The sequence below is a fragment of the Blastocystis sp. subtype 4 genome (genome assembly GCF_000743755.1).
Source record: "Blastocystis sp. subtype 4 strain WR1 chromosome Unknown seqid_0235, whole genome shotgun sequence".
NCBI classification, from domain to species: Eukaryota; class Bigyra; order Opalinata; family Blastocystidae; genus Blastocystis; species Blastocystis sp. subtype 4.
In genome coordinates this window covers 1-16,680 of record NW_014569312.1, presented here as the reverse complement: position 1 = coordinate 16,680, position 16,680 = coordinate 1, and the positions used below count along the sequence as shown (strand labels likewise).

At 39.7% G+C, this 16,680-nt stretch overlaps 11 protein-coding genes across 11 annotated transcripts; 7 read left to right on the top strand and 4 right to left on the bottom strand.

Annotated features, from left to right (window-relative positions):
* Nucleotides 1-259: 259 nt before the first annotated feature.
* Nucleotides 260-1,405, top strand: JH06_3526 (hypothetical protein; the record flags this gene model as incomplete). Its single annotated transcript, XM_014670742.1, has 2 exons — nt 260-657; nt 688-1,405. The coding sequence occupies 2 exons, from the start codon at nt 260-262 to the stop codon at nt 1,403-1,405; spliced, it is 1,116 nt and encodes a 371-aa protein (XP_014526228.1).
* A 647-nt stretch (nt 1,406-2,052) lies between these two features.
* JH06_3525 (DNA repair helicase) lies at nt 2,053-2,408 on the top strand (the record flags this gene model as incomplete). Its single annotated transcript, XM_014670741.1, has 3 exons — nt 2,053-2,188; nt 2,223-2,308; nt 2,334-2,408. The coding sequence occupies 3 exons, from the start codon at nt 2,053-2,055 to the stop codon at nt 2,406-2,408; spliced, it is 297 nt and encodes a 98-aa protein (XP_014526227.1).
* A 186-nt stretch (nt 2,409-2,594) lies between these two features.
* Nucleotides 2,595-3,722, top strand: JH06_3524 (tf2h basal transcription factor complex helicase xpd subunit; the record flags this gene model as incomplete). Its single annotated transcript, XM_014670740.1, is given in 4 exon segments — nt 2,595-2,611; nt 2,627-2,908; nt 2,934-3,219; nt 3,252-3,722. The coding sequence occupies 4 exon segments, from the start codon at nt 2,595-2,597 to the stop codon at nt 3,720-3,722; spliced, it is 1,056 nt and encodes a 351-aa protein (XP_014526226.1).
* A 6-nt stretch (nt 3,723-3,728) lies between these two features.
* Nucleotides 3,729-4,685, top strand: JH06_3523 (transcription factor IIH; the record flags this gene model as incomplete). Its single annotated transcript, XM_014670739.1, has 6 exons — nt 3,729-3,831; nt 3,862-3,921; nt 3,977-4,217; nt 4,248-4,347; nt 4,380-4,499; nt 4,530-4,685. 6 exons carry the CDS (start codon nt 3,729-3,731, stop codon nt 4,683-4,685), a joined length of 780 nt encoding a protein of 259 aa, XP_014526225.1.
* A 2,164-nt stretch (nt 4,686-6,849) lies between these two features.
* Nucleotides 6,850-7,095, top strand: JH06_3522 (hypothetical protein; the record flags this gene model as incomplete). The annotated part of the gene is made up of 2 exons (XM_014670738.1): nt 6,850-6,895; nt 6,926-7,095. 2 exons carry the CDS (start codon nt 6,850-6,852, stop codon nt 7,093-7,095), a joined length of 216 nt encoding a protein of 71 aa, XP_014526224.1.
* A 214-nt stretch (nt 7,096-7,309) lies between these two features.
* On the top strand, nt 7,310-7,800 carry JH06_3521 (hypothetical protein; the record flags this gene model as incomplete). The annotated part of the gene is given in 3 exon segments (XM_014670737.1): nt 7,310-7,370; nt 7,401-7,603; nt 7,615-7,800. The coding sequence occupies 3 exon segments, from the start codon at nt 7,310-7,312 to the stop codon at nt 7,798-7,800; spliced, it is 450 nt and encodes a 149-aa protein (XP_014526223.1).
* An 815-nt stretch (nt 7,801-8,615) lies between these two features.
* On the bottom strand, nt 8,616-9,636 carry JH06_3520 (serine/threonine-protein phosphatase; the record flags this gene model as incomplete). The annotated part of the gene is given in 6 exon segments (XM_014670736.1): nt 8,616-8,640; nt 8,671-8,939; nt 8,959-8,983; nt 9,001-9,219; nt 9,252-9,349; nt 9,382-9,636. 6 exon segments carry the CDS (start codon nt 9,634-9,636, stop codon nt 8,616-8,618), a joined length of 891 nt encoding a protein of 296 aa, XP_014526222.1.
* Nucleotides 9,637-11,966: 2,330 nt separating this feature from the next.
* JH06_3519 (hypothetical protein) lies at nt 11,967-12,741 on the bottom strand (the record flags this gene model as incomplete). The annotated part of the gene is made up of 4 exons (XM_014670735.1): nt 11,967-12,044; nt 12,075-12,181; nt 12,212-12,393; nt 12,425-12,741. 4 exons carry the CDS (start codon nt 12,739-12,741, stop codon nt 11,967-11,969), a joined length of 684 nt encoding a protein of 227 aa, XP_014526221.1.
* Nucleotides 12,742-12,756: 15 nt separating this feature from the next.
* Nucleotides 12,757-13,010, bottom strand: JH06_3518 (hypothetical protein; the record flags this gene model as incomplete). Its single annotated transcript, XM_014670734.1, is given in 2 exon segments — nt 12,757-12,893; nt 12,905-13,010. The coding sequence occupies 2 exon segments, from the start codon at nt 13,008-13,010 to the stop codon at nt 12,757-12,759; spliced, it is 243 nt and encodes an 80-aa protein (XP_014526220.1).
* A 115-nt stretch (nt 13,011-13,125) lies between these two features.
* On the bottom strand, nt 13,126-14,213 carry JH06_3517 (glycoprotein endopeptidase; the record flags this gene model as incomplete). Its single annotated transcript, XM_014670733.1, has 3 exons — nt 13,126-13,889; nt 13,919-14,126; nt 14,157-14,213. The coding sequence occupies 3 exons, from the start codon at nt 14,211-14,213 to the stop codon at nt 13,126-13,128; spliced, it is 1,029 nt and encodes a 342-aa protein (XP_014526219.1).
* Nucleotides 14,214-15,358: 1,145 nt separating this feature from the next.
* Nucleotides 15,359-16,496, top strand: JH06_3516 (hypothetical protein; the record flags this gene model as incomplete). Its single annotated transcript, XM_014670732.1, has 5 exons — nt 15,359-15,510; nt 15,542-15,626; nt 15,657-15,728; nt 15,759-16,087; nt 16,118-16,496. 5 exons carry the CDS (start codon nt 15,359-15,361, stop codon nt 16,494-16,496), a joined length of 1,017 nt encoding a protein of 338 aa, XP_014526218.1.
* Between the last annotated feature and the right edge of the window lie 184 nt (nt 16,497-16,680).

The window sequence follows — 16,680 nt, the reverse complement described above, 5'->3', positions numbered from 1 at the left end:
CGTTTCTTAAAGGTGTACGAGAAGTCTTCCTATCAAACCACCAAGTGGGTGCGTTACATGACCCGTTCTGGAGATTATCAGATTCGTCTGTAAGATTGCGTTTTTGCTTTTGGTACTCGTTATCGCATCAGATGTGTTTGTTGAAAGGCTTGATTCATACTAGACGAGTCTTGGAACGTTGCAGAATTTTCCAGAATTCTGCCGTGTTCTAGAAAGATCGAGATATCACTCCACTATTTGTTTATTTGTAAGATTCCTTATGGAAGTTGAACATACAACGGAAGTAGCTATTGATACTGATAAGATTACGAAGGAAGAGAAAGAATCGATTACGCCTTCAAGCTTCCCGATCAATATCAAATGTATCAATTCCGATGGAACGATCAATGGACTGGATAATATCCGTATTGAAGTCAAGAGAACGGATCTCATCGCTGCGGTCAAGCAGAAATATATCGACACTGGAAAGTGCACTTCGCCAGACTACATTGTTTTCCAGTATAATGGAAAGGAGCTAAGTGATGATACAACTGTCATGGAGAATGATCTTCGCGAAGACTGTACTGTTTTCCACCAGTACTCGAACATTAATCCCTTCTCGAAGGTCAATTATGGAGAATTAGCAAAGAGAATCCATGATGAAGCTCTAGCGAAGAAGTAAGTGACGTTATTGATTCTAATTTGTAGAGATTATCATCATGCAGGTTTCGATCCAGTTTATGGCGTTTGGGATCGACAGTGGAACAAAGGAACCGAATGGGAAACATATCCTACTGTGATGGTCCCTGATCAAGAGGAGATGAAGAAAAAAGCTGCTATTATTCCAAAACAAGCTCCTTTCAACCCTAATCATCGAGAATATCCAGATCGCGTTTTCAAGTCTATGTTCGTGTCTGTAGTCGGTGGTTTTATCTTCGAAGTGATGCATCGTATGGAAGGCAAATGGAGTGGAAACAGTGTGGTGGCAAGTGATGATCCAACCCTCAACCCACCTGTGACAACCTGTGACTTGCGATTTGACTCCCATGGATACTGGATTGAGAACCGTTCATCAGTGGATGAAACTGGACTGGTTGCAACAAGGTCAATTCGTTACACTCCTATTGGAAATGGCAAGTTGCGAGTCGATATGAGTGATGGAATGTATCAGGAGTGCAAGATTGAAATGGTGGAGGCTTCACCGTATCTTCTCATCACTACAGCTGTGGATTCTCGAACGGGAAAGCCACTGCTGGTGGAAACAGTTACAATAATGGACAGCAGTTCTCGTGTGCGAACAATTCAGGATTTCTCAGCTTCCGGAAGAATGACAGATGTATTTGTAATGAATGAAACTAGGATTATTGATCCATCTGCTTCAGCGCTAGCTCCGTATGAAACAGATAAGAAAACAGAGAGTATTTAAAGTACTATGAGTTGTTTGTGGTAATTAATGATCACTACGACATGCACGAACTATCGACGATTCATAGAAATCGGATTCGATTTTCATTCAATTGATTATCTGCTTTATAGTTCAATGTCCGGAATTGAGTACTTCTCCTTTTCTGCTTCCCTCACTTCCTAGCGAGTCCTTCCAACAAGCTCTGATGCAGGAGCAACAGAGAGCAATGGTGATGGTAGATCGATTGGTAGGAGGTTTATTGGTGTAGGAGGCTGTACGCAAGATTACCAATGTTGCCTTTGATAAGTGTGTTCAGAAGCCTGAAGGCTCACTGACATCTCGTCAAGCTACGTGTATTGCTCAAACGACGACATCGTACTTGGAATCAAGGTGAGTTCTGAATTTGGTTCTGATTGGTAGTTCCTTTATCGCGAATAAGATGATGAGCAGAAACTAAGGGGAATTGTATTTGGTTTGTTTGTTCAATTCACAGAACGGATGTCATTTCAGAGCTTTCCATCAACTGATAGATACAAAAAGAAAGTTCACAATCATCTTCCCAAGATGCAGTTTGACTTGGATGGGCTGTCCGTTTTGTTCCCGTATTGTTCCTCTTTCCACTCTGATGATATAGATATCCAAGTATCTACCCAGAACAGTATGAGTACATGTTGGAGTTGAAACAGATTCTGGAGACAAAGGAACGGAAAGGACATGCCCTTCTGGAGATGCCAACAGGAACTGGAAAGACGATGTGTATTCTAGCCGTGTATCTGAGTTTGAAGGATATTTATCCAAATTTGGGTACTTATTGAATGAAGTATAATCATTGGATTAGGGAAATTAATCTATTGTACTCGAACGATTACTGAACTGAACCAATGTATGGACGAGTTGAAGACAATCACAAAATATCGAAAAGAAGTTTTAGGAATACAATATCGTCCAGTTTCCGGAATTTGTCTCAGCAGTCGAAGGAACTTGTGTATACATCCGAAAATTAACAAACAAGATACTCATGTGAAAGTTGACATATCCAAATCGTTGATAAAAGGAGGTTCCTTCACATCAAGATGAGTGTCATCGACTGCGGATGATCTCTGATAGGAGACAGAAGCAGCAGTATTATCCAGGAGATATTGAGGATGCGGGGTGTTGTTATTACGAGACATTATTGTCAAATGTGAATAATTTGTCTCTTCCAGACGATATGTACTATACGGAGATGTATATCAGGTGTAGTTGTTCTCTGAGTGATGTTTGTGGAATGGGTTCTCAGACGAATCTATGTCCATACTACTATGCACGAGCTATGATTACAAAAGCAGATATTATTACAATGAACTATCAATATGTGTTGGATCCTCAAATCAGCAATCTTATTCTTCCGTATCTCAATAACAGCAACAACATTATTATCTTTGATGAAGGACACAATATCGAGAATGTCGTTTGTGAGGACCATAGTATTCTCATCACTGCCTCTCATCTTAAGCAGAGTTATTCCATTCTAACAGAGTTCTTGTTTGAATCTGGATTTCATGATTAGATTATCAAATCAGTTGCAATCCTTCCAACAACAGAAACAACAGCAACTTGAAGAAGTCTTTCAGCGGATGCAACTTTCATTCCGAGAAGAACGACTTCATCAGGAGGATTGTGCTCCACCAGTTCTTGCTCTGGATTCTGCCAAACAGTTGGTCGATGGCCCTTATGTCTTGGCAGAGAGCTTTCTGCCACTTCTCAAATTGGTTGTGATGTCTATGCAAAACTGGTTAGAAACAAAAGAGAACAAAGAATTCACAATGAATGAATTACGATTGATGCTGTTTGAAGTTGATCTTTTTTTTTGTGAAATTACGCGTAGAATTGTGTAGTGGATTGCAACACTCTTCGAATGTTCCATTCCCGATTTCAGTGTCTTCTCGCCACCTTCGAACAAATCGACCCAGTTCATTCGTCTCGAGCTGCTTGTGAACCTCTCTTGCGTGTAATCAACTTCTGTACTCTTGTGGGGCTGTATGATAATGGTTTCATGACTATCATCGAACCACCGTTCATTTCACGGCAGAATCCTTCAAGTCTCATCTCATCACAGTGTACTCTCAAGATGATTTGTTGTGATGCCTCAATCGGAATGAAGCCATTGTTCTCCCTCTTCAAACATGTTATCTTCACAAGTGGAACTCTGTCTCCTTTAGATCTCTACCCAAAGTTGCTTGGATTTCAGCCAATGGTGGCTCGTTCTATCTGTGTGGATGCAAATCCACGTCTGTTGCCTGTAGTTGTCACACGTGGAAATGATCAAGTTGGAGAGAATGAATGTACTCAGGAGTAGTCACCCATGCTAATTGAAGGAGCTTCACTCGTGGAGGATAAGGATAAGAACAATGTGTTGACAAGTAAATATTCTCTTCGGAATAATCGATTCATGACTGTAAAATATGGTAGAAATTAGGGTTATATTTGTCATTTAGGAAGTCTGCTTGTTGAATTGAGTAAAGTGGTTCCAGATGGCATAATCTGTTTCTTCACGAGTTATTCACATATATCCTAATGAAATAAGAAGGAGAGTTCCTTAATCCCAATTAGAATATTATTTGACTGAATGGAATGAAACTTCGGTGATTCGTGATCTGTTCAATCAGAAGTTGGTATTTATTGAGAGTCGAGACATCGCTGAGAGCAATATTGCAGTCCATAATTATCGTAAGGCATGTGATGAAGGAAAAGGAGCCATTCTATTGTGTGTAGTTCGAGGTCACATATCAGAAGGAGTTCACTTTAATGATCATTATGGTCGTTGTTGTGTGATGATGGGAGTACCATTCCAGTAGATATAAGTAATAAGAATAAGAGATAGGAATGCATATGATAAACCTCTTAAATTGAAGCAGGAATTCATTCGGAACGAATATGATGTGGATGAAGATGATTACTATGTGTATGATGCCATTCGACAAGTAGAATAGAGACCTAATCATTATTACAATAGACAGCTCAATGTATTGGTAGAACAATTCGAAATAAGATGGATTATTCGTTTGTAGTCCTTGCTGATAACCGTTTTAGTTTTACTGATAATCAGAATAAGCTTCCAGAATGGATTCATCGTGTATGATAAGAAGAATCAAGTTATCCATAGAGATTACTTCCTGAGCATAACAAACTCTCAGTGAGTATGGCTGCAACAACAGCAAGAGTGTTTTATAAAGAAATGGCTCAAGATAAAGAAGAATTGAAGCCTAGATTATTAACCAGTGATAACTTACTTCAGTACATTCTAACTCGAGACATTTGATGTGTTTATTATACAAACATGATATGATACATCTGATTCACTAGTTATGCATTTGGCTAAACGATTTAACATCACCTCGTATTGTCTTCTCATTCATCACCTCCTTCTTCCTCTTCATCAGTTAACTCTTCTCGTTCCACATCTTCATTCACTCGCTGTCGCTTATTTGCTTTCGATTCGTCGTTACTTGAAACTTCTTCATCTAACAACACATCTTTTTCAAATATATCATCGGATTCCCGTGATACAGGATTGATTTGATATCCCTCTATAGTATATTAGGTACCATATATTCATACGTGGCCTAATATTCACATACTTCTTCAGAATTGGTTGCTACTTCTCATTTCATTCTTCAGTTCCTACTTGAATGGTAGTTCGAACAGGTGTAATTAAAAAGAACGGAATTTCGTCACTTTGGGTAGTATTCAGCATCATAGCGACATTATTGAAATAACGGTTGAGCCAATAATACTTCAACGAAATCTCATTGTAGAAGTAGAAATACAAACGTTGAAGTACTTGCCAACTTGTGACTATTCATCATGCTCCAAGCTTATTCCTACCATGAGTTAAAATTAATTGACAGATCCGTGTATACACAGAAGGATCCCATTTTTTGAATTCCGAATAAATTGAGAAATATCGTTTATGGATATTCATTCGTTGATTCTTACTATTCCGCTGATTCTTTGAACGATTTCTCAACTGCTGAGTATCCTTTGTCCCAAGAAGTGTCTCGTGGATTCTGGTATAATCCTCGCCCAACAATAATCTGATAGTTACCCCACCTTCAATCTTACATTCCCATAGCCAACAGCGTATCCTCTGAAGGTGTGAACTGTAAGCGTCCAGAAGACCCATATCCACCACAAGTATTGGCAGGTGATATCTCCGGTTTAAGCTTTGGTTCAAATGTGGATTGCAGTGTTGCCATCACATTCTGATAGACAGGATGCTTCTCATATCTACGATCAATATGCCAGTCCTACACTACGCGCTCCGTTTGGACTTTGGGAGATAGTGTATGAATGGTGAGAGTGATGGTATATTTGTACAGAGAGAGTCGATCAAGTCACACACTTTTGCAACAGCTTCAAAATCCACGACTGCAGCCACAGTTGCAGGAAGCTTCGTCGCATACGTTGCCTGTGTATTAAAGATCTTGAGAGTGGAAATCTGTTGAAGAATGGAAGAACCGGCAGACGGGGCGGGTGGAGTTGAAGTAGCAGTAGAGGGAGACTTGAGCATGGAGAGAATGTCTCGAATCACGGGAAGGTAAGAATGATAAGTGGAATCGATGGAACACAGCAAATAGAGTTGAATAATTAGCTGAGCACAACACATGAACTGGGTCTTGAGAACAATTCTTTGCATCTACAGTCAGAACAGGATCGGATCTTTACAGAGTTCAAATTGATTTGCTGTGGAACCATACAGGGAGTTACAGTTGGAAGGGAATCTCGAGAACGAATGGGTACTTTCGGTTGAGAAACAAATGCATCCTAGGTCTAAGAATACAGATAAATTCGTACAAATTTGACTTCATCAATCTCTCTCTGAGAAATTCGACGTTTGTAAGACTATCGTGAAGACATCGAACCATGAATACTTTATCTTCTTCAATGACAGGAGGGACAAATTCTTCATCCGAAGAGTCCATTGTAGACTCTCGATCATGCTCCCCAAACAAGACACCTTGAACAAATTGACGATATCTACAGAAATACAAAATAGAAACGACTACTCTTCCTTTTCCTCAAGAAAGGGATCATTCTTCTTGTTTTGAACACGATCAAACAGAATCTCTGGCTCAATCTGTTGATTGTCTCCTCGATGTGCTCTTGTTCGTTCTGCTATTGGACCTAGATAATAAACGATGATTTGTCACTTCCCACTTGTTTCGGTATTCACAACATTGTAAATATTTTCAGGAAGTGGAATAATCTCCGGAACGAGCTCTAGAATCTAGGTTAGAAAGAACAATTAGAATCACATAACGATCGCCGTCTTTATCCTGGTCAACATCTTCATTCGGCGGAGTATACTCAGCATCGTCATCCGAACTAGAAAACCCGTAGACTCCCATGGATTTGAGTAATCTCGCAAAAAGGGGCTGCGAATATTATCTCGATTTTTGTAACAAGACGGAATCGCATCTTATATGCAGACATCGATCGAATTCACTATTGAATATCCACTGTCCCAGGGTAGGGATTTGTATGGGGTATGATCGATAGAAGAATTGGGAATGACTTTAGAGTCGTTGGGTCGATTTGTGATTGTGAGTCAATCGTCAGCTCAAAGTGAGCAATATGGAGTTCGATATCAAGATCGTATTATCTCAGTCAATGGTATATCCTGTACAAATAAATCTCCTGGTAGCATTGTGAGTCTAATTCAACGGTAACATTTGTATGGCGTGAATGAATCCTAGTTTTTCGGGTAGAGGATTGATCATCACATTCAAGCGCTCATTTAAACCCGAGGAAATGGATGGATTGAACAAGCTTGTGAATGCGCCTTTGCAGAACGATTGTATCTTTTATGAAGGTCACTTCCTATTCAGACTGGGGTTCAATACATCACAACCCTTTTCAGACAAGTAGAGAAATGTTAATAAAATGAATCGAAGAGCCATCCGTATCGTTCGTATCACAGGTCCCTTACTTCAGTATGCTGAGAGTTGATATTGGATTTTGGATTTATTGATAGAATTTCAACTTATTCCGTTTGGCATTGCCATTGTCTGGTACAATTCTGCCAATACAAACAATATCCCTTATGAATATCAGCCTGCTGGAGCTCAGAACCTCCTTCCGTGCCTATTGGATGTGCGTCCAGGCACTAATGGATTCTTTATCATCCATTTCCAGTGTTCTCGTAACATTCTAATCACAGTTGAAATGATTCCTTCTGTTAATTGTAGAGTCAGGAGAAAGAGCGACTTCTTGAGTTCATCGAGGCTTTATCACATATTTGCCACCGTGATGTGACTCACTTGATCAAAGCCATTAGTGTCACAAATCCCAATGAAATCTCTACGGCTGTAGCGCAGCCTAAGAAGGAAGGAGAGGAAGAGATTCAGCAGAGTAACCTTGTTTGGACTCGTTAATCATAGCTCTTGATTTTGGTGAGGAAGAAACTCGAATGACAAATCGTAATCTGCGATCTACATGTAGGCATGAGGATGGAGATGGAGAATAGTAAATATACCTTATCCATTGAAATTAATGGAATATGTTCAACATCTCTATGATGGTCAATTGTCGCTAGGTCTCTATGGAATCAAATCAAATTGTAATAGTGCTTGTGGAGTGTTAGTGATAGTAAAATCGTTATTAGCTATTGGATTCCATCCTGAACAAATCAGTCATTCTCTCATCGCTCTGTTTATCAATTGCAAACAATATGTTCCTGAATCAAATTGGGATGAAAGTATCCAAACGAACATTCAGGGGATTATTGTTGAAATTGCGAAACATAATGCTGAATACAGTACTTCTATGCTTTCTCTCTCATCTAGTTCGCACCTCTTCTGCTCATCCTTCTGGTTTCTGCGTGTTTCATGCAGGAGATCCTGAAGTCTGTGGGACCTATTTGGCCACACGAGAATCCTTTGGCGATATTCCCGTGTTTGTATCATCAAATGGATGTCGTCTGTTCCGTCAGGTACTCATCAAGAATAAGTGTGATCTAGATTCATATGGGCCGTAGTACATGGATTCTCCAGAAGAAGGATACAAATGTGGCTGCTTATTACATCCACTCTACGGATGTGATTCCACCTCGCTTCAATTGGAGTACGGGAAGTGCACAAGCTCCTGGTAGGAATAGAGTGTGTATTAGAGCTAGTTCCCATCATTCAGGCTATCACAGATGCAGTATAAACTAATTCTATGCATAATGTTTGTTGAAAGAACAAACAATTCAAATACAACTGTTAAACTGATAGCTATCCCTCATCATCTCTCTACACTCTTACAATGACAAATAACCCAGTTCGTCAACTTCCGCATAAGCACCACGGTTTCCAACATATCCACAATAATTCGGAGCCGAAAACACTGTAATCACCTTATGTTTGTGGCATTGCCTATATCCCTTCTCATGAATTTCAATCGATGTACCTACTTCCATCACCCATTCATGACCTCGAACAATGTGTTTCAAGGAATTGTCAAGAAGAAACTGCTCCGAAGCATCCACTCCATACACTTGACTGATTCCACGACTAGAAGGATTCCATCCCTTCTGTTCAGAAGGATCCGACCAGAGCAAATCGCAATACAAACCTTCTTGTTGTTAAGATAACAGATCCACAAAAAGTAAGGATATCAATGGAATCTCCTGAAATCGATTTAGTGCGTTGATCTCCTCAACTTTCTTCAAAAGCGGACTGATTCCAGCATGAACCGCAAAAATAGTATCATTAACAATAGCACACAGAGGTAGACAATCGCATGCTTCCATGAAATCCTTCCAAACACAATCATTGTTGTAATACTTGGCACATTGCTGATAGAACCCGAATCTAACACTCAAACAAGTGCTCTATATCGTTACGACATGGACAAGAAACGGCTTTCATGGTTCCCGCGAAGTAAAACAATGCGCTCAGGAAAGCGCACCTTGAGAGAAAAGAGCAAAATTAAACATTCAATCTAGACCAATCATATCAATCCTAAAGATCAACGGAATAAGCACCACGATCAACGTAATCTCCCAGGAACAAGTAATTCGTATCAGGAACGGTTCCACCAATCCGAAACAATTCTACCAAGTCGAAAAATTGGCCATGAATGTCTCCACATATAGTACAAGGCGAATGGATTTGGACTACATTTGTTTCCTTTCGAAGTATCTCAGAAACCTTAGAATAAGACCCAGACGAATGGAAATACTTGTCTACATAAACAATGAATCTCCTCGATTGAGAAAGGAGAACCATTGTATGCTTTCTCTAACCAACTATTCTCAGTGGAATATAGCGAGTTACCACTACTATCCATCAAGTGCACTATTGTTTGAAGAAACACAATTAGCAATAATACTACACTAATTCTGATTTGGATCGTCAATAGAAAAAGGAAACCATCCACCCATATCTTCAGTTGAAGGATCCTTATACTCCATTGTCTTGTCATCCTCTATCACCCCTCCAGCTTCCTTATTCCTTTCATATGCGCACTGAATAAGTGATTCCATTGGTGTTTCCTCTGAGAGCATACCACTTTTCATCATGCATTGAATATCATCAGGAAATAAAAGCAACTCGTCTGTTTCCGAATGTATATCATCTGAAAAACAGGGCGGCCCGTACACATCAATAGTTAACCCTCTAACATTCTCTTCAAAATCTGGAGAGTCTTTAATCAGGTTATCGAGATATTTTGGGCCCAAGGCATCTGGAGTTCCAGAAACCGATACTTGTTTGTTTCGAGAGGAGCCTCGCTTTGAAGAATCCATTCGGCGATTCCCCTTCTCTGCTTTATCTTTTGGCTTTCGTGTAGAGGGATGGAAGTTTTTATCTTGAAGACGTCTCTTCTTCAAACAATTCTCCATTCGTTGACGAAAACGCGGTTTGTCAACATAACCGAAATAACCCAACCGCGTCATAATCCTGTTTACTGTTTCTCGATTTCGTGAATCACATCTATAATTGCAGATCTCCGCCAGCTTGTCCACAATTTCTCCTTCTTCCTTACCAAATGTTCTTCGTTTGTCTGACTTCGTCTGTTTTACTTCTTCATGAATAACCTCCCAGTTCTTCCGGATACATTTTATAAGTTCGATTCCTTGATTACGCTTATCATTTGTAATACTTAATGACATCACCAAGGCAGCTACTTCCTTCATTGCGTTAGTATATTGTGTAAACTGAACGATAATGGATTATTGGAGTATCAGTATTTCTCCCTTTTTTTGCATCTTGTTGTTCTAAAGGTTTCTTTTGTTTGTTATTGTAGTTAATTGAAAGTTTCGATAGTACTTTTATAAGTAGATTATGCTCTTGCATTGAATAACTACATGGATAAGTTGTTTGGACAATGAGCTCACTTAGCAAGATGCAAACTCAAATGATCTGCCTGTTGCATTCCATATTCTAGTTAGGATTAGGACTCGATATCATGTTCATCACTATCTATTTCAGGATATCAGGAATAACTTTGAAAATGTATAAAGAGAGAGATGTTGAGTTCATACCTTGAATATCAGGCTAATTGCTTCTCCAACACCTTGATCTGAGGATTGTATAAAAAGAAACAGATTCCAACATCAATTAGGGTAATATGGGAACGATATCTTCTTTAATGGTATTGGGAAAATACTCATCAATGTTGTCAAACTGCTGAATGTAACCTGCGAAAAGGTCATCTTCATTTCCATCATACGAATCAGAAGTAAGGAATGATCCCTTATGTTGAGAGATAATCTCATATTGCTGCATATACAAATTCATAAAAGCGTCACTATCAAGATCTGCATATCCCATAAATAAGACGCTATCAGTAAAAGATAGAGGGGTAGGGACGGCATGAGAACGGTTATAACCTTCAGATGGAGAGATAGATAAAGAGGTGTTGACGGGGACCTCCACTTTAGAAACGACAGGAATGGAACCCGCCTCAAAAGGTAATGGAATTGGTGAAACCGTGTCTTCCTCATCCCGGTCAATAGGTAAGCGCTTGTTGATCTCTGAAATCCCTTTAGCAACTTCTTCGTGGGTATAGTCACTAGATGTCAATTCACTATCAGAAGGATAATCGGAGTCACAATGACGAGTGCTCTTTCCGGCTCTCTTCTTCGTACTATTTCGATCCTTCTTCTTCATGTTCTCAATCTTCTGACGAAAGCGTTTAGGTTTGGTTCTATAGGATTCATATCCTAACAGAATCATAACGCGACTAGCATCTGCCGCATTTCCATTTCCATTCTGCTTTTTGCAAATGTCCGCCAGATAGGTAAAAATCTCCTTTTCATACTTTCCTGATGAATAACGTTGCTCTTTACACGTATTGTCATAGTCTTCCACGCACCGGTGTCCATTCTTACGCAAATAAACTTCAAGCTCCTGTACTTTATCTTGCGTCGAATTTCGATCCCCGAGGCGATGAAGTATTTCAACAACCTCTTCTGGAACCATAAATGTACAATAGAAACAATAAATGAATACTCGTAATGATTCAGATAATGTTGCCGTTTCATTCTAAAGAATTAAAAACCCGAGCACACTGGCTCTTTACTTGACTTCTAGTAACTGAACAAACAGGAATCCAATCAAAGAGGTAACAACGTATTGTAGTGATTTCCTAGTGATAAATACTTTTTGTGATAGGAGATATACGCAGGTTCTGCCTACACAAAACAAATCACCAAAACACATACAGCAATGTCTTCTCCCATTATTACTACAGGAGAATCTGCACTGTAAACGTGAATAGGTCGCTGGAGGGCGATGGACAAAGCACGCAACTCCAGTTGACCTCCCCATTCTACCATCATAATAGATAAATAACACATACCATTGGAATTCTCTACCTTGTTGCAATAATCCTCAAAATCAGTACTGTCATCTAAAAACCATTTGAATTCGTCCGGATGACTGCGCATATAGTTGGCAGCTTTTTGGCGTACAATTCGATACGAAGTAGGAGAACGCATGGATGGATCCTGAAGGGCTAACTGTTCTGCCACAGAACGATATCTGAACCTGATACCATTACAAGGCTACATACAAACAGTTGCCATCTGCATTCACTGGCTTCACATGCAGATGAAGTTCCTTCACTTTTTGATTAATGATCCCTATCTCTTCATCTCGTTCCCGATTTTGTGTTTCTAAAGTAATGCGGTTCTTCTCATCCTGTTCCCTCTGCTTCTCTCTTCTCTTCTTTTGTTTCTTGAGATACTTTTCGCTAACTTTGGGCTTCATATCTTCCATTCCCGAAATGAAGGCAAGAATTGGGTCATCTTTCTTTAATCTCATCAAACCTGAAGACTGTTCATCCTCCGGTGACGGTTCTGCCTTTGGTTCTTGTGTTGTTTCTGACATGATTCCATTCACTTGCTACATACCTTCATCAGGTTCAACTATCTCTTCTACTGGTTTTGGATTTCTCAGTGCACGTTCTTCATCAATGGCACGTTGAATCAGCTTCAAGTGACTACAACTCATTGGTTCTAATCTTGCAGTTACCGTTTTCCCTTTTTATGACTCTCCCATGTTGGAAGATTAACTGCCGTCACATTGCACGCACGACAACGCATGAGGTCGTCCAAAACCAACTTCTTTATCACTTCTTCTTCGATTGGATCACTCATATCAAACAATAGGATTAATCTGGACTACTTCAAGTACCTTTTGAACAAACAATTGTTAACACGTTTAAAATCAACAATAGAATCGTTTTCAAGAAGAATCAAACCTACCAAACAATCACCTCCACACAATGGGCATTTCATCGGTTCGATAACGCTGCGAACACACAGTATCTTTTAGAGGCGTTTCTCCATTATACATATACGATAATACTCCTGCTTGAGCTATCATCGTCCCATTATCAATGCAATAACGTTGATCCATAGCACAAACCCTACCACCTCGCTCTCTTACCATTGTTCCCATCATCTCTTGTAGTCTCTCATTGCAGCCAACACCACCCACAATTAAAACAGCATTCCTTTGACAATGAGCCATAGCTCGTTCTGTTATCTCAACTAACATGGAAAAGGCAGTTTCTTGTAGAGAAAAACAAAGATCTTCAATAGAATACTTGTCAGTGAGTTCCTTTACCTTCTTATCAATAAAAGTAGACAAACCTGAAAACGATACATCCATTCCCTTCACTGTGTATGGCAGTTCCACCAAATTCTTTCCCTTTTTTGCCAGCTGCTCGATGTTATATCCAGGAGAAGGAGCATTTGAGAGGTGGAGCGTTCGAGCAAACCGATCTAACATGTTTCCAATAGCTATGTCAATTGTTTCACCAAAGATCCGATATCTCTGATACGAATACGAAATGACTTGTGTGTTGCCCCCGCTTACATACAAAACAATAGGATCATCAGCTCCCGTTACGACACGACCCATTTCAATATGGCCAACACAGTGATTCACGGCAACAAGAGGTTTATGCCATAAGAGTGATAGAGTTCTGGCTGCAACAGCACAGGATGTCAATGGTCCTCCCATTCCCGGTCCTACGATTGACCTACAACCGAATCCCTACCCTTTGTGAAACAAATGATATCTATATCCTTAGGTTCCATTTTTGCAGTAGTTAAAGCATGCCGAACAAGCGAAATGACATGTTGCTGATGATGCCAAGCGGTTTCACGAGGAAGAAAACCAGAGCCTGCAGGAGGAATAAATGTCTTCCGTATATTTGCTAATATATCACAGTGAGGTCCGTCACTCCGAATTATTCCCACACCACACTAGGCGTCAGAATCACAAAGTTGATGCACCTTATTGGCACTCCCTTCAATTCCAAGGGCAATAAGTGGTTTTCGCTCTTCTTCCATAACAAACAACAAATCACTAATTCGTTAAGGGTAACGATTCTTCCAACATCTTCCTGGAATCAGAAGACTTAAACGACGAAAAGAAGTATTTGTTGAGAGAGTACACACAGACATTCAAAAAACCCTACCTTCTCACCACCAAACAACAGGTCTACAAGGGAAGGAACCGAGAGAGCAATGAGAGATTGTGAGAAACCTGCATGGTGCTTTGTAGTCTCCATGAACACTCGATCCACAACATCCCAAATTATTACGAAAACAGCGATAGCAATGTACGCGAATGAACGAAGGAGGATGAAACAGTATAAGTCTTCTCCTTTGGATTTGAACCCAATACATATATAGATGATCTATATTGAAGTAAAAAATAGGTCTATCTACCATATTGAATAGAACAATCAATGCAATGGGAATATACAGGAACCCTAGTTGATAGTAGAAGGCATGATCCAGTTCGTTTGAGATCCAAGGCCTACAACTCGAAGAACGTCAAAGTTACTACCATGGACGATCACAATCACCAATTGCACTCAAATCGGTACACTCTAGGATAAACAACCAAATTACAGTGATAAGTGGAATAACCCATGCTACTAGATGGTTTCCATAATGACGAGTTGGTACTTCTTTGTGAAATACAACAAGCTGATAACTATGGGAAACAAATCCAATTAAATGGTACAGATGAAATGAATAGCAAGCCGTCCAAAAGAAGCTACTTAAGTAGAAAAACTGAATACAAAATCCCTAGGCATTCAAGAGACTCCACAACTGCAAACTTCGATCTGTCGAACAACGAAACTGTCCAAAACCCGGTTGTGGAACGAGGATAGGAAGAAACAGGCAGAAGTGACGAAATCACATATATTGATCATAAGAAAGTAGCCTCGTGATGACTTGCGTAAATTCGAAAAGCAGACATAGAGGATGATCATTGTCAGTGTTGAAACCAACGAAACGGAAGAAGAGACAGTAGTTAGTAGCGCTACTGGGTCCTTCTCTGTGTGATTCGATACAACCTCATAAAGAGAACACATTTGTGATCGATACTCTAATCTACGGCCTCTCTTTTAATATATTCTAATCTGCGAAATCAATTGTTCAATCTACTTCATACACCTGTTCGTTCTTAATCACTCACATATATGGAGAATACACTTTTGTCCCTTCAAGCTGCAGAAAAGGTGGCTGGAGAGCTATCTAAACTCGATTTTCATTCACAACCTGTCCCTTCGTTTCATGTTCGTGAAGCGACTCCTAAAGATATAAAATGGATTGAAGAACAGAGATATAAAATGTCCAATAGTCTATTTCCCTTAACTTTGTAGGCGAACGGAACGGAGTATTCTAGAGACCTTTGACGATATATCGCGATTGGTTCATTTATATAACCTTCAAGAGTTCCAACAAATTGTAACAATAGCTCGGATTTGACGACTGTAGATTCAAAAGATGGTTATGCAATATAAGAATATTACCGATCAAATTAATCTATACAAAGAACAAATCAACAGAGTAGTATTTATTTGGCAGGCTCATGAGTAGTATCAAGGTGAAGGAAAGGAACAATACATTACACAGAAACGCAACAAGATTCTGCAATCATTTAAGGAGGAAGAGGATATGATAAGGACAGAAATCGCCTCTTATCAACAAACAATCGACACTTATGAAGGCAAAATCAGTGCTTTGAAACAAGAGGAAAGTGTTCTTTCGGCCGAATTAAAGAGCATGGAATCCGTTCTTAATCAGTATCAGAAACTGATACAGCAAAACAAGCAATTGGAAGAAGCTATTCATAAAGAGAAGAAAGAGTTAGAAGAGATGAAACAGCAGCGACGTCGCACATATGACAATCTGTTGACTCCCGAGGAGTAGTAACGAGAGGTAACATTTATATCTAGAGCAGCTGAATTAGCTCGGCGAAGGGAAGAATTGGATCAAAGTGAGCGTGAAGAGGCACAACTGATGGTTGAGCTAGATGGATTACTGAAGGAGTCAGAATCATCTCTGTCTCTTACTACGGGACAGAATGAAGTGGCAGAATTACATACCGAAATCGATCGATTAACACATCATCGAACCATTTTACGTCATATTTGTGAAGAATTTGTAGCTGAAGGGAAGAAAGAAGGAAGTGAAGTGGGTATTGCAATGGCAATTCTCATGAAACATGGAGGCGAAATGCTTCTGAGTGATTTGAAGAGTGAAATGAAGAAAGAAATTAGCGGAAATCCCTCTCTCGTCTTATCTGTGGAACTTTGTACTGTGGTTCATGTCTAGACTATTTATTCGCTTGTGGGTAACCAAATCATACGTATTGATCGAAGTACCAAGGAACAAAAGGTAGTGTGTATGATATAACAATTGTTTGGTTCCAACAAATCGGGTAAATAACGTGAAATACTGTTACTTGACAGCAATTCAATACATCTTCTCAATCGTATCCAACACTTCTGCATTTGCC